This window comes from Thunnus albacares, chromosome 5 (assembly GCF_914725855.1).
Source record: "Thunnus albacares chromosome 5, fThuAlb1.1, whole genome shotgun sequence".
Lineage (NCBI taxonomy): Eukaryota > Metazoa > Chordata > Actinopteri > Scombriformes > Scombridae > Thunnus > Thunnus albacares.
In genome coordinates this window covers 9,287,325-9,312,264 of record NC_058110.1, presented here as the reverse complement: position 1 = coordinate 9,312,264, position 24,940 = coordinate 9,287,325, and the positions used below count along the sequence as shown (strand labels likewise).

The 24,940-nt window shown below is 44.1% G+C and overlaps 1 protein-coding gene across 4 annotated transcripts in view; it reads left to right on the top strand.

Annotated features, from left to right (window-relative positions):
* The window catches only part of agrn (agrin), a 256,145-nt gene that overhangs the window by 75,919 nt on the left and 155,286 nt on the right, over positions 1–24,940 (top strand). The window contains exon 1 of one of the 4 annotated variants that reach the window (XM_044351207.1): positions 21,944–24,257. The exons of 2 other annotated variants lie outside the window; for them this stretch is intronic. In XM_044351207.1, the coding sequence (XP_044207142.1) occupies positions 24,092–24,257 (166 nt within the window). In that variant the 5' untranslated portion in view covers positions 21,944–24,091. Of the gene's footprint in view, positions 1–21,943; positions 24,258–24,940 lie in introns of those variants that run through there. One more of the 4 variants, XM_044351208.1, reaches the window with a different exon arrangement.

Here is a 24,940-nt window from a genome sequence, read left to right as displayed (position 1 = left end):
CTAATGATTATTTTCATTATCAATTCATCTGTTGTAGTTGTTTGGTCTACAAAATCTCAGAAAATGAGAAGTGAAAAATGTCCATCATTTTCCCCCCAAAACCCAAGGTGACCTCCCGTAAATGTGGTCTTTTGTCCAGACCAACAGTCTACAACCAAAAGATATTCAGTTTACTGTCACAGAGGAATAAAGAAAGTAGAAAATATTCACATTTGGGAAGATGGACCCAGAGAATTTTAACATTTTTTCTTAAAAAAAAATGACTCAAATAATTGATCATTTCTTAAAATAGCTTAGGCAATTAATTATCTGTTGATTGACTAATCATTGCAGCTGTTGAGTCACTAAGAATTTGGGTTATGAAAGCATGCTGTCCTTCAATTGGTTCAAGCTCTGCTGATGTGTCCATGAGCCAGACCCTGAAATCTCCACCCGTTCTGAAGTCCTGCGCTGTAGCTGACATTGACCCCCATGTTTCTTCACATGGCTCACTAATGGTTATTTTGCCATCAACACAAATGGAGAAATAGTTCATTACTCCGTCCTTTTGACTGAAATACACATATGAATCACTCATTTCTCAAGTGGTTTTCTGTTTGTTGTTAAACTGCTCAGATGGTCACTTTGGCTTCAAGACATATCAAGAGGCTGTTTACAATTCTTTGCCAGTATTAAAATGTGCAGTGACAAGCTGCTAGGACAAGCAGGAACACTAGGGGGCGCAAATGCTCCAACAGTGAGTATAGGGAGGTGGCTCTTCCAGCTGATCACCTCCTCCTCCTCCTCCATCCACACACACACGTCTGCAGACCTGAGCTCAGCCTTCACGCTGCTCTCTTCCTCCCCCTCCTCCTCCTCCTCCTCTTCCTCCTCTCTGGGGTCATACTCATCCACACTTCACATAATAGAATCACAGCAGCCTGAGGACATTATCATTCAAACACATACTTGTCACATGAAAAACTGCTGCAACTCTGGCAAAATGTGCTGTCACAGAGGTATTTTAGTTTAATGATGTTTTTTTTTTTATAGTGCATCTGCTCTTTAGGAAGGAAAAACAGAGGGGAGAGTGACAGGAATGAGGAATAAGAAGCGGGGGGGGCCGTGAGATGGACTTGAACCCGCAATATTATGAGCACATCCCATACAGCCTGATCATTAAAAGAGAGACAATGGAGAGGGAAACTATGGAAGGAGGGCGGTGGTTCATGCACATTCATATTTAATTTATCATTTGAGCTGCTGTTGTCTCATCTCTTGTCATTCTAGTGACTGAGTAGCCGGTATGAAGTCTCCTTTGTCGTTGCAGCGCGCTGCCGGGGTTATTGTGTTGCCAAGGGCAGCACAACCATCGTAACCCAGTAGGTCATGAGGGGTTAGAATATCTAGGTTATGGTAATATAATCTCTTTTACCCATGATTGCACCTACTGTATATGCAGAAGGCTGCTATGGAGGGATAAGGATGTGTGTCTGTGTATACACGTGCCCAGGGGCATGCTAAGTAGGTAAATGTAAGGGTGGGGTGGGGGGGGGTGTCCCATCTGGTGTGTGTGTGTGTAGTCTCCCCACACCCCACCCTGACCATCTCCAGATTAAGAGGCCAGTGCTGAGTCCCTGACCCAGAATCCTTACCCTGTTCCATCAGGGGCGCGCACACCCACGCCCTCCTCCCTCGCTAAATGCCCCGCTGTCACCCCCATTTCCTGCTCAGGACAGACGGCCTCATGGGAGAGACATTGGGTGAGGTCTCCATTAGCAGGCCCACCCCTGACGTGCGGCTGGGGTGTTGCATTCATGGTGCTGCGCTGAAGAAAAATGGGAGTTAAAAGCGATGGTGTCAGCGGTGGATTTGCACAAGGGCGCTAAAAGTGTTAGGGGGGGATGGGGGGGGGCACAGGGTCGCATGGGGTTTCCACAGTGAGAAACTGTACTGTTTACATTTCAGGTAAAGAAAGACTCATCAGGACAGTTTTTTTTAGGCAGAAATTATAGTTAAAAAAATGAGAGCACAATACAATATGCTGATACAGATATCTACAATAAGCTAAGCTGATTATCCAACGATATTAGACTGCTCCACTGTCTGCCAGCCTACTCTGAAATAGACTGAGAGTTTTTTTTCCTCATTGAGCAATAACCCAGATCCTACATATCTAAGTGTCACCCCTCCCCCTATACTGTACATCCATCTGCTTTAGCTCTGTCTCTCCTCAAGCTCCCCATCTCCGCTCCTGACTCGCCCTGGATCCGCTTTGCTGTCCCCAATACACCCCTCCATACACACACACTCCCTCCTTAGGCACTGACCCACTGGGGGCTTTGTGTGAATCCAGGCCACACCCAGTGTAGAGGACCCAGTTTTGTCTTGTTTGTCATACCAAGCAGTGCTGGAGGCCTCACTAAAACCTCCACAAACACCATTCAGCACCAAAACACAGTACGACGTTCTGTGAACAATGTGTGCTGTGTTAATGGCGGATGTTATTGATCTTCTTTGACCCCTGAACAATAAGATATGGTCACATTTAAAAACCTAAGCAAGAACAGAAGTCGCCCCAAGTAACAGACAGTGTGTATGCTGGCGTGTGTGTGATGCCTTTAGTCACCCCAGTTGAACAGAGCGTGCTTTTCTTCCCTTTTTCAGGACCAATTACCGTCACTGACAGTGATGAATTTTGATTTTGACACGTTGGCTTTCACGCAGCGTTGTCGCCCCACGCTGTAACAGCGAGGAGGCTTGGCTGTGACAGAGCCGGAGAAATAACTACGCAACATATGGAGCTTTATGATCGAACTGTAAGCGTCCAAAATACTTTCACTTTAATGGAAAGCATGCCCCATCAAGTAGGGTGTGGGAGGCAGCATCTAAAAGCCATTAACGGCAAGGCTTCCACTGAATCCTTAATGACTACCCGTTGCAAACAATGCGCCCAGAACTGCACCATTGAATTGATTGTTGATCAAACGGAAAAAAATGGCAAATAGTGCCCTTTGGCTTTCAATCTATTTCCAAACCTAAACAGTATTTGTCTGAGAGACAGCTGTTTTTTTTGAGTAATTCCTTCACCTGCTTCTCAAACTTCCTTGGGGGTCATTTGGAAATGACTTATGAAATTTCAGGTTCTCCATTTTAATTTCCTCAAGTGTCTGCTCCCATTATCACTGAAATTAAGCTATAATCCATTGTATAGTAAATTGAATAAATTGGTTTGGGGATTTATTTTAGCAACGTACCTTATTTATGAGGTGATTGTGCCCTGTGGCAAGCCCCATTTCTCATTTCAAAAAAGATTATGGTTCCCTAATTGATAAGATAAACAGGCCATTATGGGGTTTCTTTGCTACACCTTGCAAACTGAATTGAGTTTTTTTCCTCCCCGTCGTGTAACACTAATCCATCTCCCCATTTCTTAATGTAGTGCATGTAACAAGGCAACATTGTTATCAGACCCTTTCAATTATTATGTGTACTCCAGGCTAAATAATTATGTGTGCTCAAAGCAGAAACGTCTATTCCTTCTTTTGAACTGAATATTAAAGTGGGGCTATTAAAGTTACATTATTTGGACTCACTATCGTGATGTAACCAGGGAGCTGGAAGAGAGATAGAGGAATGGAAATCCATTAAGGGCTAGTGAGGAGAGGAAGGTTGTGGGTGCTACTGGGAAAACGATGGGGAGGCGGGTGAAGGGGACGTGTAGCAGAGGTAGATTGGCCTAATTGGCACTTTTGGCTGTCTTGTCACATACCTGCTTAATTGGCGTGCCGAGAGGTCGCGGAGAATGTAAGCAGGGGCTCAGGAGCGGGTGGCTTATGCCTGCAAATGTGTGGGAATCGTGCCTGTGTGAGCGGCGGCGAGGATTGACAGACCTCAGAGTGCATCTTTCCGAGAACCGGAGAGACGGAAAAAGCATCGGCTCATCAGCATAACACATTAAACATTTACACTGACCTACAAATACTGACAGACCTCCCTCCTCCCTCCCCCCCACACACACACACCCTTCAGTCACACCCTTCACTTCTCCTCCCCGTGCTTCATATCCTCTGCTCCCATCTAGCAGTTCTCCTCTCCACACATACACACACACACACACTCTCTCTCCCACATCAGCTCTGTTTTCTTTGGTTGATAATGAGGACTCGGCAGGGGAAGACAAGAGGAATTGATGGTTTGGGTGGCGAACGAGGGGACGGTGGGCTGCGCTCTTGTTAAAATAAAAAGGAGCTCTTTAGGTTTAAGACAAGTGGCAAACCTGATGCTCTTTGTTCATTCTCCCTTCAATAAACTGCTCCACTTCTGTTAAACAAGCGGGTTCATGATCTTTTATCCTGCAGAAAAAGAAAACAGCATTGTCCACACTTTCCCAATAGCTGTTTGAATCTCATTAGTTTTTTTATTTTAAGAGGAGAATTTGTTAATGTGAGGTCTAAATACCAATGATTTCTCCTCTGGTATAAAGATTGGATTATCTCATCTTGGAAATTGTTTAATGATATTGTTTCATTTGTACATAGGAATCTTTAGCGTTTCTTTAATTACAACGAAATGAATCCATCAGCCGCTACACTCCAAGAAACACTAATGTTTGCATTCACGAGCGTGAACTTCCGACGTCATGATTTAATGCAGGAAACACGGCGTGGAGATGCGGCAGCTGTAGCTTTTACTCATGCAGCTCTGTGGTTTTTAGGGGGGAAACAAATGGCAGCGTTGCAGACTGTTTATCATGATCGACTGCAGATGTCTTTTTGTGGCCAGTGCACTCTGCTGTGGAAATGGTTTGGGCAGTGAAAGAGGGAGGAAAAATACAACAAGGATAAAAAAGGGGAAATGAGAGTCTCTCTTGGTCTGTCTCTCTTGTTCTTTTTCTTTCTCGGTCCATCCGTGGTCTGTAATAGACATGATGAAAATTGATTTCCAGGTGAATTATCCGTGTGCACCTCAGTCTCAGGGAGACAATAATCTGCTTTTCTTCCCACAGAGGCCCTGTGTGACTTTCAGACTGTCCTTTGCTCTCCGTCTCTTAAAAGCAACTGCTTTGATTGTCCATTTCAATATTCTAGACTGTTTCCGTGACTCTTTCACCTCAAGCCTTCCCGCTCAGCGTTTAGCACTACCTGTCTATTAGGCAGTTGATGTGCTGGTCGATAAGACGGAGAGCGGTGTGAGGAAAGAGCAAAGCTAGAATCACTAGAGAAAAGAATGATTTTAAAGGGCAAGCGCACCCAAATCATTTCTCATTCTAAACCCCAGCAGCAGTCTTCGTCCTTCCACCTACAAATCATCGCCTTGTTAATCCCCCTTCAAATCTTACCCTTCTGGGTAAATGCCAACACGAATTTTGTGAGTTTTTAGAAGGAAAACCGCTACACATTGTTCAGCCCTGTGAATCGGGCTTTATCATCAGCATCGGTGTCAGTCTTCCTCGGTCCGGATCAGTTTTTGAGGGTCATTCGTTTTGTTTTGTTTTTTTTTTCTTTCACGGAGCCAAAGCAGAAGCTAAGAGGCTACAGTGTGCTTTATCGACAACAGAGGAAGGGGTGGTCGATGAGTCAACATTATTGACCTGGGGATATGGGACTGAGCAAAGATAAACTCTGCTGAAGGGATGATCAAGCTTACTTTAAGTTATGTCTTGCATCATCAGCTATTTGAGCTTTGAGGCCAAATCCTGCTTTGAGCCAAGGTCAGACATCTGGGCTTTTCAGGTTTTGTTATATTGGAGTTACATAGCTCAGTATATTTCAGACATAGTGTCTTGTACTATTTCGAGCTCTTAAACTAGTATCATCTTTGATCTAATGATTAACACAAAAGCATATGTTATCATACAGCTGATACATAGAATTGCTTGACTGTCAGTCCAAGATGTTTTTACAAACTGTCTCCAGGCACATTGACCTGAGCTACCACTAGATAAGCAATTCGTGGTTGTGGTTCCTTGTGAATTCTTGGCACCCTAATATGGTTAATATTCCAGCCATGACAACACACAGCTGTGGAAGAAAAGGGAGAGTAATGCTGGAAAAAAAAGACAGCTAAGTACTGGGCTAGATAACCGACTGGACTTGGTTTAGTGTCTCATGACGGGACTTTGAATGTGCTGCAGTGAGAATCGTTCATCAGAAGAGAAATAAAGTTTTCCAATATTTGAATATCAGCGATTATTACCATGTTAATTCTTAAACACGAGTCCAATTAGAATGGCTTCGGCTAACGACTCTTTCCACCAAGTAAATCCATCAATTGTCATTTTTTTGATTAATCCATTAATCACTTTCCTACAAAACGTCAGAAAATAGTGAAAATACTCATCAAAATTCCGAGAGCCCCGAGTGCTGTACAGCACAATGGAGAGAGAGGAAGTACTTTACGTCTTAACGTCTGCATTCAGTCAGCCTTTCACCTCAGGATGCATATTAGCTGCCGGTGTGGCACTCCAACAACCTGAGCTCATCCAGCTGCGTCTCACTTCCTGGGCTTCATCCAGAGGGTTGTCCAGGCAGGCTGTCTTACCCTAACAAGAAGAGCTCCCCCGGGGGGGAGGGGGGGGGGGGGGGGGGGGCTATCGCACCTCCTTCCCGATCTCGACCGAGAAGAAGTCGAGGAGGCTGACACCGGCTCTCAGACCGCCGCGCACCAGACGACACACACACACACACACACACGCTCGTGTCAACCTACGTGCACGCACTGCCGCTCTCCTCTGCAGACAGCGGGGTCTTGAGGGTTACGCTGCTCAATTTCTTTCCCTCCTTCCCCTCTCTGGTTCCTTCCTCTATCTTGGCAGTAGCTGCTCCCACCTCTCCTACCAGCCATTACCCTCTCACTGTCTCACCCTTTCAACTCCTCACTGTCACTCCAGCTCCCCCCCCCCCCCCCGTGCTTTCTCCTCTCTCTCTCTCTCTGTTCATTCACCCTTTTCAAGCTCTTAACATCTAATCCTCCTTTTCTTTAACTCACTACACCTGAATCTCTGTATTTTTCTGTCTTCTCACACCTCTCTACCCTTTTTGCTATCTTCAGAGCTCATGCTTCTTCTCCCCCCCGCCTGTTGTAGCAGTCAGTCTATTCCACTGGCACGGCCCTCTCTAAACCACCCTCCTCCCCCCCCCGATCTCTCCCCCTCTCTCCGTCTACCACTCTGCTCTTTCAACTCCACACTAATTTGCCTCCTCCTCCTCCGAGCTCGGCCCTGGCTCCAGCTCCTTTTCCCCAGAGATGTGATTGCCTGGAGAGTGTGTGCGAGAGCGAGTGTGAGTGTGGAGAAATCTGATTGTGTGTGCATGTGTCTGTTATAGAAAGTGTGTCTAGTTGACTTCAGATTGTGTGTGCAGGTACATTTGTGTGTGTGTGTGTGTGTGTGTAAGAGAGCAAGTGTGAGCTCATGCAGTCATTTTTGTGTGTATGTGTGTGTGTGTGTGTGTGTGGTTGTACCGTCAACCCCCCCCTTTCGCTCCCTTGTAATGAGGCAGATTGCATTAGCAGGACGTGGGTGCCATGGGATCTTGATAGAAGTTAGCCACAGGTTTAAACCCTCCCCCCCCACACGCGCACGCATACACACACGCACACACACACACTCTGCCCTACCGTCTCCCTCAGGGCAACTCACCAGCTAGCAAATCATTTATCACGCAGTAATGGCTCTGATGATCTCTCTCTCTCCTCTCCCCATATCTCCACTTAAGGGGTTTGCCCCAGATTCTCAATCACAGGACTGCTACGCCCCCCCCCCCCCCAGCACACACACACACACACATATGTGCATTCCCAGGGCGTGTGCACATGTTGAAAACATTTTAAAGCTGCTCGAGGTAGAAAAAATACACCTATCTAAACAGCCAAAAATCAGACAGTCGGGCCGCAGCAAGGAAGACGAAGTAAATATGCACCGTTTGTCCAAATGAAATTGTGCTTTTGTGTTTGGAAACCTTTGCAAATGAAAAGATAAATTGTTGTGCTGAAATGATTGTTTGATAGAGTAGTTGTTAGACGAAGGATTAATAGACAACAATTTGGATCATTAAGCTGAGCAAGAAAGTTCTTTTTTAACCTTGGAAAAAGTAGCTTGACTCACAAAATCGTAGCTCAAGGTGTATTTACTAGCTTTTTTTAGAAGCTTTCAACCGACTCTCATGATCTGAATACCAGGAGATGAGATCATCAGTTGATGACAACAGTGAGAGGTGGTTGAAATCTTCGGAAAAGTAAGTGGACCGTGAATCAAGATTTCATTGGGAAATCGTCAAAGTCATTTATCAAATAAAATTGCTGCATACTTGCTAGTTTCATATTAAATTAATTGACATTTTGGCACGTGAGCTTTCTTGCGGCTAGCAGGTGGTTATCTTCTTAGCCTAGCAAACAGCTAGCATGACTCGGTCCTAAGGTTACAAAATCCTCTAAAGCACATTATATCTCTTTTCTTTCATACCTGCAAAAACCAAAGTGTACAAACAAGTTGCTTTATATTGCTGCTCCCTTCGACTCACTAATGATTCTACCTAAAGGCTTTTTAATGAACAGTGTTAAACACTTTCTTTCTGGGGGACAATGCATTAGTTTAGTTTGATACCGGTTTATTTGGTAGAAATATAAGTAGTGACTAGTTAGCATTACCAGTAATAAAATTACCAAGGCTGAACAGACAAATAAAAGACTCACAAATTAGACCATCACAGAAACAGACTATCCGAGGAAAAGCATCATCACAAAGAAATAACCGCAATCTGCAAAATGGAAAAATAAAAATAAGAGAAAGAAATTCAGGGGTTTACCAGCGGAGTGAAATCCTGTCTTGCAAACAGCAGTGGGCAAGTGCTCCATCTTAAGAAAGCAGGACTCACCGGTGTTGGATGATTTTCTTTCTTATCCTTCGGTACCTTTTGGTATAAAGCTCCAGACCGGTTTGATCGGTAAACATGAAGCGCTGTGCCCAGGTTCCTAATCCTCAAAATTCAAAAACAGTTTCATCTCTCTGACATTTGGGGCTAACAGTATGTAGTGTTTAAAGTTCTTCAGCCTGTAAGCCTAAAATTCCCTTTTTAGGCCTTCACACTGTTTTTCTTCGTCTCTCTCATGAGACATCAGCCTAGACAAGCAGAGCTACCCTCCCTCAGACTACAGTTGTTTTCATTTTCACTCATTTTCACACTCATTCTGCTGGCAAAATGGGACCTATATTTCATTATAACTGGATCTGAAAAAAAGAAATGTTTAATTTAACTTGATGAAACTGGCCTGGATCTGCATAGCTGCCCGTTTGCTCTGCTATAATGTGGCGGTAATACCTGCATAAGAAAGTGCTGTGGTCCTCTATTAGGAATGATGGCATAGATCTCATGACAGCCAATCAGATGAGCTATTGAGCGGCTGCTTCATTCGTTGCTGTGGAGAGGCGAGACATGCGATCTGGCCTCAGGTCCCCCAGGGAGTCACCGGGCCCTTGCAAGGGCTCGTAAGGGTCATATGGCAAAGATCTGGATTTGATCAAGAGGTCGGGGGGGGGGGGGGGGGGGGGGAGGGAGGAGGAGGGTGGAGGGGCATTAGAGGGAAACCTGAGAGGAGGAGTGGGACTCAGGGTGGAGGGATGAAGAAAGAGAAAGAAAGACAAGATTGGAAAAAGGCCCACGGTTTTCCCCCCCCCCTCCCCGCTGCTTTGGATGCAGGGCGGTGTTGTGTCCTGGCCCGTGCGATGCCGTCGTAGAAACTGCCAGTATGTTATCATTCAGGAAATGTAGTGGCATGCGGAGGAATGAAAGGGAGAGGTAAAACTGACAGAATGCAAATAGCTTGCAGGTGTTGGAATGGAAATGAAATGAATGGCAGATGCGGTGTTTCTGCTTGCCATACAGAAATACAGTGACAGAAGTGACCCAAATTGTCTAAAGCACTCTTGCAAATTGCTGCAAGTGAAGCCTCGCCTCATTTCTCTCCTCCTTCCTCCCCCTTTTCTCTCACTGTAGTCGGAGTCTCTTTTCTTTCTTTTCTCTCTTTCACTGTCAATCTTTTTTCTTCTTTTTCATCCCTCCCTCCCTCCCTCCCTCCCTCCCTCCCTCGTCACTGGAATGGTTTTCGAAATGAAATCTCGCAAATCACCATTTTTCAAACCACGGCATGGTGTTTACTGCATACAAGGTGTTACCGTAGCAACAGGGCAATAATTCATCCCCCTGCTGTCTCTTACAGATCGTGTTGCATGAATTTGGCATGACTTGTGAAACATGGGATTTTTGTTGATGCTATCTGTAACCATCTATGTTGGTATACCGATGCAACTGCTGGGGACTCTTGACTTGTGCCACAGAGACATTGGTTGCTTGTTTTCTGATGGTGGAGAGAGGTGAGGGGTCTGATGTGGAGGGGTGTCTGGTGCACTTGGTAGGTGGGTGATTGGCTATGTGAGAACTAGCCACTATACACGTGTTGATTCTGCAGAGAAGCGAATCCTTCCTGTAACGACTGCTTGTCTTCGCCGGTCTGATAGAGCGCTTTTTTTTCCTCTTTTTTTTCTGGAAAACATCCCATTTTCTGAAACTGCGGACTTGCTCCACATTACTCTTCTCAAGGATGAGAGTCGCTTCGCTTTGACCCTGTCTCCAGACCTTGTTGTTTACCTCGCAGATTAATATGCGGCTCAGGATGCTGCTGGTGCTGCCGGTTTCTAAATGTCTCTTTCGGTCCGTCAGCATGATTTTCGCTGCCGTTGTTCCTCTTCATTTACCTCGTTTATCAGTTTGTTACCCAGATGAATAATGGATGAGGCCGCTTGTTGCCTCGGTGACACGCCAAGCTCATCATTGTCATGCGTTTGCTCGCAAAAAAAACCAGGTCCACTGCCCTCCCTTCTCCCCCCCCCACCTCCCCCCTGACTCCACCCCCGCCACTTCTGGATGATAGACGAGTTGACACACTGGCACGCAGCGCTCCCGCCGTGATTGAGTCTCGGCTGTTGTGCACAAGCTGATGAAGATGAAGAGGGAAGGCCACGAGATTACGACGTAGAAATCCATACACAGAATACTGTACATACAGTTCTTGTCAGGAGTCCAAAGAAGTATATTTGTATATTTATAGTATATTTGCCTCCTTCTATCGGATTGCACAATATATTGTTTTTGGTTATGTGCTCCCTCTCCTATTGGAATGAATTTTTATCACTTAGTGAGTCTGGAATTGCTTTCCACAGATGTCACACTGCAACATTCATCCATCCATCCATCCACCACACTATCCTTTTTCTATACCTACTTATTCATACTCAGGGGCACATGGAACTACTCCAGCATGCTTTGGATGAAAGACAAAGAAATATCCTTGACAGGTAACCTGGTCTATTGAAGAGCTCACACACTCACAGACAAATATCTAAATGCCACCAGTTGACCTGAGCTCTGGACTGTGGCGGGAAAACCGGAGCACTCAGACAAAACCTGAACACAGGAAGAACATCTGACCTTCTGAATGTGAGGACACAGCGTAACCGAAACACAAACTTGACATTATAATTATGTTCGGGAAATTCATAGATATATTTGATTGATGTAGCTGCTCATAGTTATTTATATCCTGCACAGTAGCACTTTATGCCTTAATTGCACTTCTGGTTAGATGCCAACTGCATCTGGTTGTTAAGTACTTGTACTTGTTTAATGACAGTAAAGTTGAATCTAATCTAATAATGATAAAGCACACATATTTTCAGACATGTCCAAACTTTGGAGCATTTTCAAACCTTCCTTATTTAGTTCAGTTGAATCAGACACTAGCTTGTTTTTCCCACTTGGTATGTTTTGTTTGGGCTGATCTGACCACAGCAGTCATACTCGATTTAAGACTCTTCGATGAAAGGTCGTGGTTCAGGCCCAAACTAACTCTGGAGCAGTTTGTTTTGTGACGTACACTTTGGCCAGAGAACCTTCGTCAGGACCTTCTTCCTGTAAGTTCTTACTTCTGCCTCAGACACAACTAACCAATGAGTGGAGTTAAACGTTCTCTCGCGGCTTTAAGTAATGGTTTGCTTTAATTTTTTCTATAGGAAAAGAAACAAATGAGAAAATGCAAGAAACATACCAACGAAATATAGGTTTGAAAACACCCTTAAACCCTAGAGCCTTGAACAACACTAGAAAAATGCTTTATAAAAACTGGAATTAACGTTATGTTTTTTAAAATCTGCTTTGCTCCTTGAGGATGCAATCTACCTTCTGTACCTGTACCTTCACCTTTGTTGACACTAGTTAGGAGCTAAAATTGAGGCCAATCACCAGTGAAATTGAGGTTTTTCTGCCGTGACCCAGCATCAGAAAGAATGATACTTTATTGATCCCTGTAGAGAAATTTTCTTTTCTCTTGAATCCTTAAAGATGGAGGTCAGAGGTCAGACTCAGACACAGGACAGCACCCAAGAGTTGGATGCAATAAAATACCAAGGACACTTGAGCAACAGGCAAGATGTTATGTCAGTGCAAGAGTTTTAAGCTGGGTTTACAGTCTCGATGAGTGAGGCAAATGACTTCTTAGATGTGAACAGATAAACAGGAGGTCATGAAAGTCCTATAAACTGGCTCATGCAGAAATCACTTTTTTCCTGCTCTTAAACTTTGTTTAAAGAACGACTTATATAACATCATTTTTTTCCACCGTCTTGTCCTTTTTTTTTCCTGCAAATTTTAGTAGTCCATTTATTTTAACCCTGCAGCACCTTGTGGCATTTGAAGGAAGAAATGTGTCTGCCTGTCTCTATATTTTTCTCTGCCATGTGCGTGAATGCCAAGTCATTCTGCTTATCTTGTGCCAATGTGTGTGTATGTGTTTGAGTCTCAGAACATTGTGTGTCTGGAAAGGAGGCAGGCAAGCCTTGTGGATGACATAGAGCCGGTCTCAGGGTTATAGGAGGGTACATTGTTGTCTGTCAGCTGGCCAGTCTGACGGTGGTTCTTTACCGGGTACTTTCTGCTCTCTTCAGCTGGTAATGGTCTTATTTCCTGGTTCTGGCTTCTTTCCGACTTCTAACCACCTTTGGGAGCAGTGACCCTGCTGACTCCTGAGCTCAGGATACAGCAGCACAGACTAACAGGACAATCCAGTTTTTTACAGTTTTGGTACTGATACCAGAATTTTTTTTCACCTTTTTTTTTTTTTTTATCTTACTTTGAATGAATGAATATAATTGTTGGTTTGTACAAAACCAGTTTCTCATTTAACAAAAGAAGCCACAATTTGAACAAGCTCTGTTCAACATTTTTCTCTAATAAAACACTGTTTAATTGGTGAAATATTGATTTAAAATAAGAACTGTCTAGTCATAGAGTAGGTAAACAAGATAATGAAGGTGACCAGACATTTGATGATAGCTTTGGGTACACTCTCAAAATTGTTCCTATGGACACAGTTCAGTCGGTAGCAAAAAGTTTGGATGAATTGACCATTATTTACTCTAGAAAATGTCACAAAATGTCACAAAATCATGAAAAATGTCTACAGAGTTACATATTTAAATTGCTTGGTCTGTCAGACAAACAGTCCAAAGCCCACAGATATTCAATTTACAAAAATATCAATAACTTAAAGATGAAATGGATCATCAAAAGTGTTGTTGATACATTTTCTGTTGATTCAGTAATCCATTAATCAGTATGCACATTAAATTCACCAGTCACAAGTTCCATTTATCTACAACTCCTGGTTGGATCCATTTACAAATGTTTTTTTTTTTCCCGTTATATAATTCCTGCATGCACTCTTCATGGATCGGTATCAATTCATTCGCACCTGGTTGCTAATATTCAGTGTACCTTGTGCACATTTACACCTGACGTTAATCTGTTTTTGCTCCATCAGAATAAAGCCTCCATACACAGGATGCATTTTAATACTAGGTGCTAAGCGGGTCATTCGTTTCCTGACCGTGATTGCAGCCAGAAAACAGCTATTTCGTCATTGTGGCACCATATTTTCATTAAGCTTCTACTTCAAGCACAGAGCCTTGTCTGACTGCACTCTTATCAAAAGGAACTGGAATTATTTACTAGGAGGAAAAAAGGAATAGCACAGAAGCTGTCTTGTTTGAAAGAATAACTTGAGCGCATGCCTTCTGATTAGCCATATAAATAATTTATAGCTGTTTCATTTATGGGCTGCATCTCAACAAGGGGGTATTGCTCGCCAATTAATATTCCCTCTCTGTCTTCTATCTGAGAAGATCCAGCTCGACGGGCAGCCAGCAGCCAATGACGGGCAGAGAGAGAAGGAAAAAGAAAAAGAAGTGGAAGGGAACGAGTTCATTACTGTAAATGCAAATGAAAGGGTCCCAGTTTATAATAGCTTGTCACTGTCAGCTTTGATGTCAGAAAGCCGATCAGGCAAATCTGCTTGTGTACAGTATGTATATGTCACAGCAATGTATGTTGATCCGCCATGCCATAGTTACACAAAGGTAAAGGCAGCAGCAATTATATGTTCTGAAAAAGCAGGATTATTGGTGTAGAACACAAGGGATTTGCTGTACAGAACATAAGGCCTTTGATGGAGCGGGAATCTAAAATAGAATATTTCTAGCTCAACGTGCATAATGACAGTGTTCTGCTTCAGACAAGCTGCTCATTAAATAACAGAAACCTTTTATTTGCAAGAAGTGTTAAAGAATGTTTCATTTTCTGTCTTGGCATTGTTCCTCCTCTGTGGGCAGCAGCATATCCCCACACGGCCTTAGCATTGTTAGCTTTTGAAACTACACTTCCTTGCATCTCTGACTTTTTAACATTTGTTTTAACTCGCTGAATGGTGATAATAAGGGCTTCCACGCAGTTCTCCTCGCATTTTTTCACTCCTCCTCCTCGGTGCTAAAACGATACACGAGTGCTGGTAGTGATACCGAAGTAGTGCTTTTTTCAATGCCTGATGGTATGTGCAGACTGAACACAGTGAATTCTAAAGGCGTAAAAAGTCAATGTAAAGACACATAAATAGAAAGAAAAGTCAAGTGAGGACATGTTCATGCTTGTATAAAATCTGTCACACAAACACAGCACAGCCATTGCTAACAACAGCTAACATCTGTACATTGGTTGAACTACAGAAACACTCCAACTAACTACATTTACTCAAGTACTGAAGCACAATTTTGAGGTACTTGTACTCTACTTGAGTATTTCTATTTGATGCTACTTTATACTTCCACTTCACTACATTTCAGAGGGAAATATTGTACTTTCTACTCCACTACATTTATTTGACAGCTTTAGTTACTTCTCAGATGAAGATTTAACACAATGGATAATATAACAAGCTTTTAAAATACAACACAATGTTGAAGATGAAACCAGTGGTTTCCAACCTTTTGGGCTTTTGATGTCTTACAAAAAGCAGTGTGTTAACAGCTCCACCAAATAGTGATTTTTCCCTCTAAACTTCTCACATTTTTTAACTTCAGTAAATGTTCAAATGATCCAATATTTCACCAAAAATCAAAGATTACAGAAAAAGTCCAAAAACTGAAAACAGATTTGTGAATCAGAACTTTGTTTTTTCTTCTTTCCTCTCCCATTAATCATCTCACAACCCCTCAGATTTATTTGGTGACCCTTTGATGTGGCCCAACCCCCAGGTTGGGAACCACTGGACTAAACTAGCTAACTGTATATAAAGTAGTGCAAACTAGCTCCACCTCCAGCAGCTACAACAGTAACATGCTGCTCTAACACTGATGCCTCAGTATTAATAATCTAATGATGTCATATATAATAATATATCAGTCAGAGGGACCAAACCACTACTTTTACTTAAGAAAATGATCTGAATACTTCTTCCACCACTGTCAGAATATACTCAGCTCTACTTGTGCGTGTATTCACCTTCTGTCCACACCAATGCAAGGAAAGCTACCGTAGTGGTGGGAATTGGCCTTGTTGAAAGGACAGCTCTCAACTCATAATGACTGGTCATCACGAGTCTCCCGCTGCTTCCTCCGCATGATGGGGCCAGTGTGACTTGGCCAGTTCCCCGTGACAGATGGCTGACTTGGCCAGAGACTGACATCTATATCATCCTTCAGCTCCATCAGCCTTGCCCTTCCTGTGTAAAGGCTGTCAGAGCCAGCCACTCCTCTGATTTCCCCGCTCCTAGCTTTCCTGCACTGCTGCCACAATTGGTTCCATATGCCAGCCACATGGAGAAGTGTCACTCTCCACTAGCTCTGCATGCAGCGGCCAAGCTCCCTGGTTGTTCTTTCTCCTCCTCCCACCTTTTCCTTCACTTGTCACTCTCCATTTTCCCATTTTGTTCTCTTTCTCTCATTATTTTGCTGTCTGTGCCCGTCGATTGGAATAATTTCCTACATGGCTATTAAGGGGAAAATGTTGGTTCTGAAGACTTGAATAAACAGGGCAAGGCAGTGGAGCGGAGAGGATATTACATCCTGTAATCATTATTGTTATGGGTGGTGATGTGCAGGAGGGGCTGGCAAAAAATCAGAGCTGGCTAATAACGAGTTACTCCTTCCTGAATGAGTTTCTTTTCATTTAGAAAACCAGTGAAAAAGGAAGGAGGAGGGTCAGTGGGCAGAAGGCCTGAGAACATCAGCCCTCAGGCTAGGACTGGCGTCTTCTAGCTCAAGAAGAGCCCCGAGGCGAGGAATATCATCCTCACCATGTGAGAGGGAACTGAATGTCCAGCAGTGGACAGGTCCTGGATCAGGCCCCAGGCTAAGCGCTGGCTCAAGAGGAGGCTAAAAAAGCAGGTCATGGCAGTGTGCGACGGAGTGGGAAGACGAGGCTAATGTGGCCAGAAGTGTTGAGTGTGGACAGGTGGATCGTATTGAGTGGAGGCTCCTCTGTGAGTGGCTAAACAGTATCAGCTGGAGAACATGTTAGCATCTAAGAAAAGTCACAGATCAGGTCCACTGCTGAAATGCCAGATTTTAAGATGAGCACTATGGTCCACAGATTTGTGAACGTACATATTCAGCTGTGGGCAGCATTTCACTGCTTCCAATGTCATAGTGTACCCAAGTTGACACCAGATACTGGGAGATGTGTCACATCGTGAGTCACATTGTGTGGAGCCCACCCAGTGTGGGAACTCTCATTCACACGTATGCTGCACAATAGTGTCATCATCAGCTGAGTCAGAAACATTTTGACTTTGACACAACATGAAGTTTATTATCTAAGTATTCAATGCTACTAAAATATGATGGCAAAGGAGAGAAATCATCAAGTCATGTCTCTACATTTCTAAACAAGTATTGTCAAAAAGTGCAATATTTGACTGCTAGCATCAGCTTTCACAACCATTTTTATTCATTTCATATTTATCTTGTGTGAGGCCACAGAGTTCTGCTCCAGAAAGGTCGTACAGCAACAAAGTTGAAACTGGCTCAACTTTTGCCGCAAGGCAGTGCAACATCATCTGCAAGGTCAAACAAATATGTGCACATTACTTGTGATGTGAAATTCTGTTTATCTGGCTATTATTGCAATGTAATAACTTTCCAGAGCTCCAGAGAAAATCCTTCCTTGTGGTTTGATGAACTGCCGTGCAGTGTTTTAGCACCTTTAAACTCATGGATCTATTACTCATACTGACCTTCCTGCATCGTATTCGATCGTGTTACTTGTGACTGAAACAACACTCCCCCACCAATGCGCCCAATTAAAAAAAAAACAGGGCTGTTTTTGGTCCGAACACCCAATTAGATAGCATTCAACCACCATGGCAGTGTCTTTTGAAAAGAATGGCGTTTGGAGAATCTATGTCAAAGAGCACTGAAGCTGTTCTGGAGGGTTGTGGTGGCCAAACACCTCACTAAGACATTTAATGTTGCTGTTTCTTTGGATTTTTCACCTATCTTTAGCTTCTATCTGGAGTTGAAATGTAATTTCATCTTGCAGGTTATGAAACAAATATTGAACATCTTAATCAGTACTGATGTTTGGTTGTCATGATAACACTAATCAGAGAAGCATCATCCCTCATCATCATCTGTCCTTGTAGCTCCCACTCTTTTTCTTGAGTCCCAGTTCCGCAGAGTTTAATGCTGTTAGCCATGCACAGCTGTGAGAGGCCCTGGCCTCCTCTTTGCTGGAAGAGGACTGTGCAGTATGAAGGCCTGATGACTGGGAAGTCTGGGAATCTGCTGGGTGGTGTAGTGAAGTCTGACTTATGATGATTGGAGTTAATACCGTAGCGAGACAATTGGCCCACCTGCTAGCATCTCTCCGCTGTATATCCCACTGGGCGAGGAGTCTGGGCTTTCCTCCACAAGCCCGGCTGCACGGCTCGATGCACATGAAGAATTCAACATGGCCTTCTGATGTCGACCTAATGTCCCTGAAAGCTGAATTTGTTGCCTTAAATACATACTTGACTGTGGAATTAGATGCATTTATAAGACGTGTCACTCCACTGGTATTTTGTGGGGCAGCGGGACCACATAAACACATGCCAAGAAATCACTCGCAATAGCTCCTAATTCAGGTTTGAGATGCCGTCGGCTGAAATAACCCTTATTGCAGCAGATTTCTCATTATCAATACATAAAATGCACCAAAACAAAATAAAACACAATATGACAAATAATGCAGTAAATTATCTTGGAAATGAGGCGCACATGAATAGTCGAGTGGGCCAGTAGACAGGCTTTAGTACAAGCAATTACCAAATCCGTTCTAAATTTTAACAGACTCATCAACATCATTAAAACCCTCATTTACAATGGACAGCAGGAAAGGATGATCTCTAATGCCATTAGTGAAGGCAACAGCTTCGCTTTTGATAGCTCCTGCTTTGAAAAATGGACAGAATCCCTCTCTAATGGGGAGTTTGGTGTATTCATCAACAGAGATTTTTTCATACACTCTAATGCACAAAGCTGTTGTTGTCGCATTTAGCGTTACATCTTTACACCGTTTTTCCCAAACAGATAGGAAAATGGTGAATATGCATCAGCACAACAACTCCTTCTTATGCCCTAATCCAGGAGTTCTGTGTGTGTGTGTGCGCGTTTCAGAAAGTATTTTACTCAAAGTCAGACAGAAAATGAAGCCTGTAATTTTATCAAAACAGGTTGAATGACTTCGTTTTGTATTCATTTTTATCAGTTCGGAGCCAGAAAAATGCTGTTTTCTGAGAAATTTATCCCTTGGGTGCTTAGTAACCTTTACCATCTCTGACAAGTTACTCTCTGAGAACTGTTAAAATGTTGTTAATGCAAATTTGATATTCAGGTCTTTGATTCCTGCCTGTAGCAAAGAGTTGTTTAAGTTCTGCAGATGTTTTGCTTCGCCACAGGGTAAGCATGATGCATACTGTATCGCCTCTTTAAAATCGCCTAATTATATCAAATCTACATTTAGTTTATAACTTTCAAAATCTTTAAAATATAGACCTTTAGAGGATTGGTACATTTAACTAGTTTAGTTAGAAAACTCTTACAGACATACTGATAAAGTGCTTTTTAATACAAAACAGTGCTGACTGGATACCATCTATCATTGCAGAGTTGTATTACAGCATGCGGTCTGACCTCTGAGCCTGTGGCAACGCAGCTGGAATGTTGCTTGTATGTGAAATATATAAAGATGATGCAAAAAGAGAGAAAATCTCTCCTTTTTCTCCTTTAATGTTGGTTGTTTTTTAAAGTAAATCTCAAAGGTAACGGTCTCTTTTTTTTTTTTACATGATAATCTTTTTTGGCCTTTTGGAGGAGAAATTTTGATGCGGCACAGCCAACAGCTGTTTTCTCTTAGATCAATTAGATCAACACCAGCCAGCCAGAAGACCGGGATGTGTGCTGGGCTACACAAACACACACACACACACACACACACACACACACACATGCACACACACACACACACCTTGATTGAAGCATCAATGTCAATCAGTTATTGAACTTGACAAATTTCTCATCCTGTGCATATGCACTCACACACACACACACACACACACACACACACACACACACACACATATCAACTTTTTTACTCCTGCCACATCATTAAACAAGAGAGCAGCTCCTTCGGCTCATTAATGGAAATTGCCATTTCAAAGGCTTCAGAGAGAGATGTTAACCTTGTGCGATACTTGTGGCATTAAAAATGGATCAAAGGAGATGAGCTTTGATGTCGATGGGTCGTGGCAGCAGAGCGGAGTGCCCAGCCGACTCCCTACTGCCCTCTGCTGGCAGGATCCGGCATTTCATTCACGGTCACAAGTTGTGGTGCCACGGTGTTATGCACTTCTGTGTATTGTAATTGGTTTAACCTCACGCTGCACCCAAAAATTCCCCACTTGTTGAGACAATACGCGTGATTCTAAAAAAACACTATTGTAGATAAAAGAGAAGGAGGCAGTAAATAAGACAGCAGCTGTTTCCTTTTTCTTTTCAGTCAGTCACTCCATCAATCAGGTTTTGTTATGCAATGTGAGAGCTGATGTGGATTGTCTGGGGTTTCGTGTCTGAAAAGAGCAGCAAGGATGGAGGTACCTCTGTTTGGATGGCGTTGCTGATGAGGGGGGGGGGGGGGGGGGGGGGGTGAACTCTTGACCCTCAGTGGGCAGTTTGAAAACCCGGGTCCCCCTTGTATTAGAGTCTCCCCCACAGAGCGCAGCTCAAGCCTGGGAATGAACACAAGGGCGTTCCAAATAGATAAATTACTTTAGGGGGGGAAGCAAGATCACCTACCTGTGTGTGTGTGTGTGTGTGTGTGTGTGAGTATACTATAGTCGGGAGTGTGTATCCAAGTTGCGTAAGCTCGCAGGTTGAAAACAGATAGAGACAAAAAAGACAGAAGGATCCATTTTGCTGTGTGTATGTGCTAGTTTCTATCAGACAGAAAAGGCAATTGTGTGTGCATTCATGCAATTCCTCTGTGGATGCAGAGACTGTGTGCACCACTGTCAGTGCGTATATGTGTGCACGCCCTTGTGTTAAGCGCAGAGTGGGGGGGGGGGGAGTGAACGGCAGAGATGGAGATGGAGACACAGATAGAGAGAGAGAGAGTGAAAAAAAAAAAAACATAAATAATTGATGATAGATACTGCCTTGCATCTGCCGCCTGCTGCCGTTGAGTTTGTTCTAAGTAGATATTGATGCAGGGTCTTGCTAAAACACAGCGTAACCACCCCTTCTATTCTGACCTCGTTATTACATTAGACAGGAATAATGCATTGCTTTTAAAAAGGGCAAAAAAATGACATGCTATGAAATAGATGCAAATGTCTCCGCTCAGATCATTCGCCAGATCAGCTCATTTTTTTTTTGCCACATTATTTAACACAAGAGGAAAAAAAAGATCTTATTCTTAGTTATCATGGAAGTCAGTCCGAAAAAAAAAAATAGATCCAAATGGGATTGTTAATTAATTGAATATTGGCTTGTTAGTGTGGAACGCGTGTGTGGAGTTTCTCAGGCTCAGTTCTGTACTGGATACGCATATAGGTCAAAAACAAATGGGTAAGGCTGTTTGGAGAGACTGGATATGTGATTGACTTTAATGTATTTAAGTTTTTGCTCTCTCCCTCCCTCTGCAGGCCTATTTTCTCTCAGTTTGCCTCATTAAATCTTTGTGAAAATTTTCCAGCTCTTGTGGAAGAGACTTTCTTTTGATTAGGCTATAAACAAATGGAGGAGTTGGTTGACATCTCCTAAGACCGTGGCCCTCTTTTGTTTTGCTGCTGCACTGTTGCTGCCCCCCCCGCCCCCCCCCCTCCCGCCTCCCTGCTCTGACAGGACTCGAGTACTATTCCCCAAAGCCTTTATTCTCGCATGTTTTCTTTTTTTTTTTTTTTTTTTTTTTTCCCAGTTCCCTCACCCAACTCCAACCCCTCCTCCCTTCTGCCTTTGTTAAAGACGGCCCCTCATCCACTCCCCCCACCTCTCTCTCTCTCTCTCTCTCTCATGCACTATCTCTCTCGCTCTCTCATTATGCGCTCATCCGTTCCGCTGGCTGAGGGCTGAGAGAGAAGCGCTCAGGAGGAGAGTGTTTTGGAAACCACCGACACACTGCTGTTGTTTTCTCAAAAACAACGAAAAGGTGGACCGAAGTGTCAGGAGCTGCTTTTCCTTTTGCCAACACTCCTCCTCCCTCTCGTTTACTTCCCTCTCTCTCTCTCTCTCTCTCTCTCTATTGCTGTGTCTGTGCACTGACTTCTCTCATTGACTCACTCCTCCCTGCTTCAGCTGGCTGACTGAGTGCGCTGACACTGGGACCACTACCTGCTGCCTGGGGATTAAGCGCGCTATGAATACCCAGAGCCTAATTTGTTGTTTTGGCTGCCAGTGAATGTTGGATCCCCTCAGAGGAGAAGCTGGAGCATAAATCCTCGTGGCCAGGACACTGGGAGCGCCTCTGGACTAAGACAACCCAGTGAAAAAGGGACTGGATGCTTGAGGAAGCGTATTAAAAGAGACGACAAACCGAGGAAAGAGAGAAAAGACTGGACAAGTTGTTTCCTGAAAGGGAAAAAAAAAATAGAAGGAGCTAATTCAACCCACCGCTTACGAGGACAAGGATGCAATGAGAACCTTTTTCCTGTCATTATTTGGTTGGGATTCTCTGTCACGGTGCTGACATGAGAGAAGAAAGCCCTACAAATCTCCACCTTGTGCTTCTTGGTTGATTTCTGATCACACAGATTTCTCTCCTTTTCTTTCTACGAGTTAATTCATTCAGAGTGTTCTCTGTGTTTTACTGCTCATCCGTAGCTGCTCGGTGGAGAAGAGCAGTTCTGCACTGACAGGTCGAGCGGGACTGCAATTGTTCTCCCCCTACAACTTTTTCCCCCTTTTCCACCTCTTCTTCAGACCCGCTTTCGAGCCCCAGCGCACCAACGGGCTGGGGGGGTGGCTGCCTTACCCCGCTCCACGAGACTGGCCGGGAAAAAAGGTTATTGAGCCGAGGAGGAGGAGTGGCAGGCACGCAGGAGAGGAGGGGAGGAAAAACAAACCATACCCGTGGTCCCGGGAGCATATGGTTTAGCGAGAGGCAGCCAGCTGCTTTCCAGCCATCCCGCTAATCACGCTACAGCAGATACAAGTTGCTCCGGTGATGTGTCAGGTTTGGACGGATTTTACGTGCTGTGGTCATATATCTCTTCACCGTGACAGAAGCCAAAGGAGCCAGTCCACTGGATACAAAGAAGCAGTTGTGTTGAGTTAGGGGAGTAAATCATTGCTCATGAGAGCAGCTAACCCTCGTCGTCCCGACCGGCAACAGCCACAGGGAGGCTAAAGAAGATGCTCGGCTGTCACCTCTTAGGGGAATACTTGTGACACATTTTGTTGGTGAGCACCAGACCTTGGCTTGGTTTGTAAAGGCTTTTGACAAGGAAAGGAGGGGGGAGCGCTTGAGGAGTCGGTATCCCCGGACCCCTCTCATGTCCGACTAATTACCAGTCAGGGTCACTGGGAAAAAAAAAAAAGAAGAGAGGATTCCTTTTGTGGATTTACTGGTCGGTCTGCAGTGGAAGTTTTTCGTGTGGATATCTGACAATCCAAAACACCTGAATCCTCACGCATGAATCTGTGGCTTAGGTGCCTCTCACACACATACATGCCAAACGCGCACTAACACACACATTTACAAACACATTATCACCACCCACTTAAATCCACACACATATTTTCACAAGTGTAAACCAATTCACGACACACACACATCCTCACACACGCTGAAAGCCCATTAGTTTGTCTTTCTCCCAACGGGCACATCAGAATGGAGGTAGTGTGGACAGGTGGGGGGCTGTAGGAGTCCAACATCCCTGTCCCCCCTGTCTGTCCTCTTTTCCCAAATGGATGTTATTATCTTTAAAAATGTGTTGCCTGGAAACCGCTGAAAGCTTGCCGCTGCGATTCTCTGCCAGAAACAGTCACCGGGTCCCCGCCACGGTGCACAGCTGGAACCGCAGCTGAAACAACGACCATTACGCTTTTGCTTTTTTTATTTTTTTCCTCATCTTCATCCGGTGCCCTTACCCCACCGCCATCATTTTTTCCAACGGGTCTTTGGGCACCCCTCGTCGCCCTCCTCGCCCCATCGTCTCCTCCGCCCTGGAGGGGAGGGGGTCATTGGAGTGGACCATGAGTGGGTGCCACTATCCCTCGCCACCGCCAGCAGAGCGGGACCGCAGGTACCAGCACAAGGTGTCCCTGGTGGTGCGTTACTTCATGATCCCCTGCAACATCTGCCTGATCCTGCTGGCTACGTCAACACTGGGCTTTGCCGTGCTCCTGTTCCTCAACAACTGTACGTTTGTTCAAACTGAAACACACAACTTCACTGCCTGCACTGTAATCTCACCTAATCCCTATGCACTTTCATATATATATAGTTTTCATATTTAATGCATGGGTCAGAATGCTTGCAAGAAAATCCAATTCAAATCACCGGCGCAGCCTTTGAGACAGAACTTAGCTGCATAGAAAGGATGCACATACTATATAGTTTTTTTGCATTAAATGTCCTTGTTGAAACAAGCAGCCCCCCTCCCCTTAAAGAGCTCACCTGACATCTCATGACAGCCTTATCTGCGGGAAACCAGGACAGTTAAAGTCACATCCCCCCCCCCCCTTCTTTGATTCTGTGTCTTCAGGCTTTCCAAACTGCTTCATATCTCCTCTCCAAAGCCTTGGCATTTACTTTGAACTGCAGGATGAAGTATTAAACAGCGATTAAATGCCTCTGGCGGATGAAAAAAAATGTCTTTTGGCCTGGAAAGCCCCCAACCCTTCCTGTCCTCTGCTCCCAGTGAGCAATCACTGTCTTACTGTATAGGCTATTCAAAGTACAGCGGCTCGTTAAGAGACGGAGGCGAACGTCGGTGTTTCTTAGTTACTGGTGGCAATTTTGGGGCGTAATAGATTCTGGAGTCATTTGCGTCTGTTTGTACCTTTGTCTGCTTGAGTTGCTGTACAAAAAAATGTTTCAAT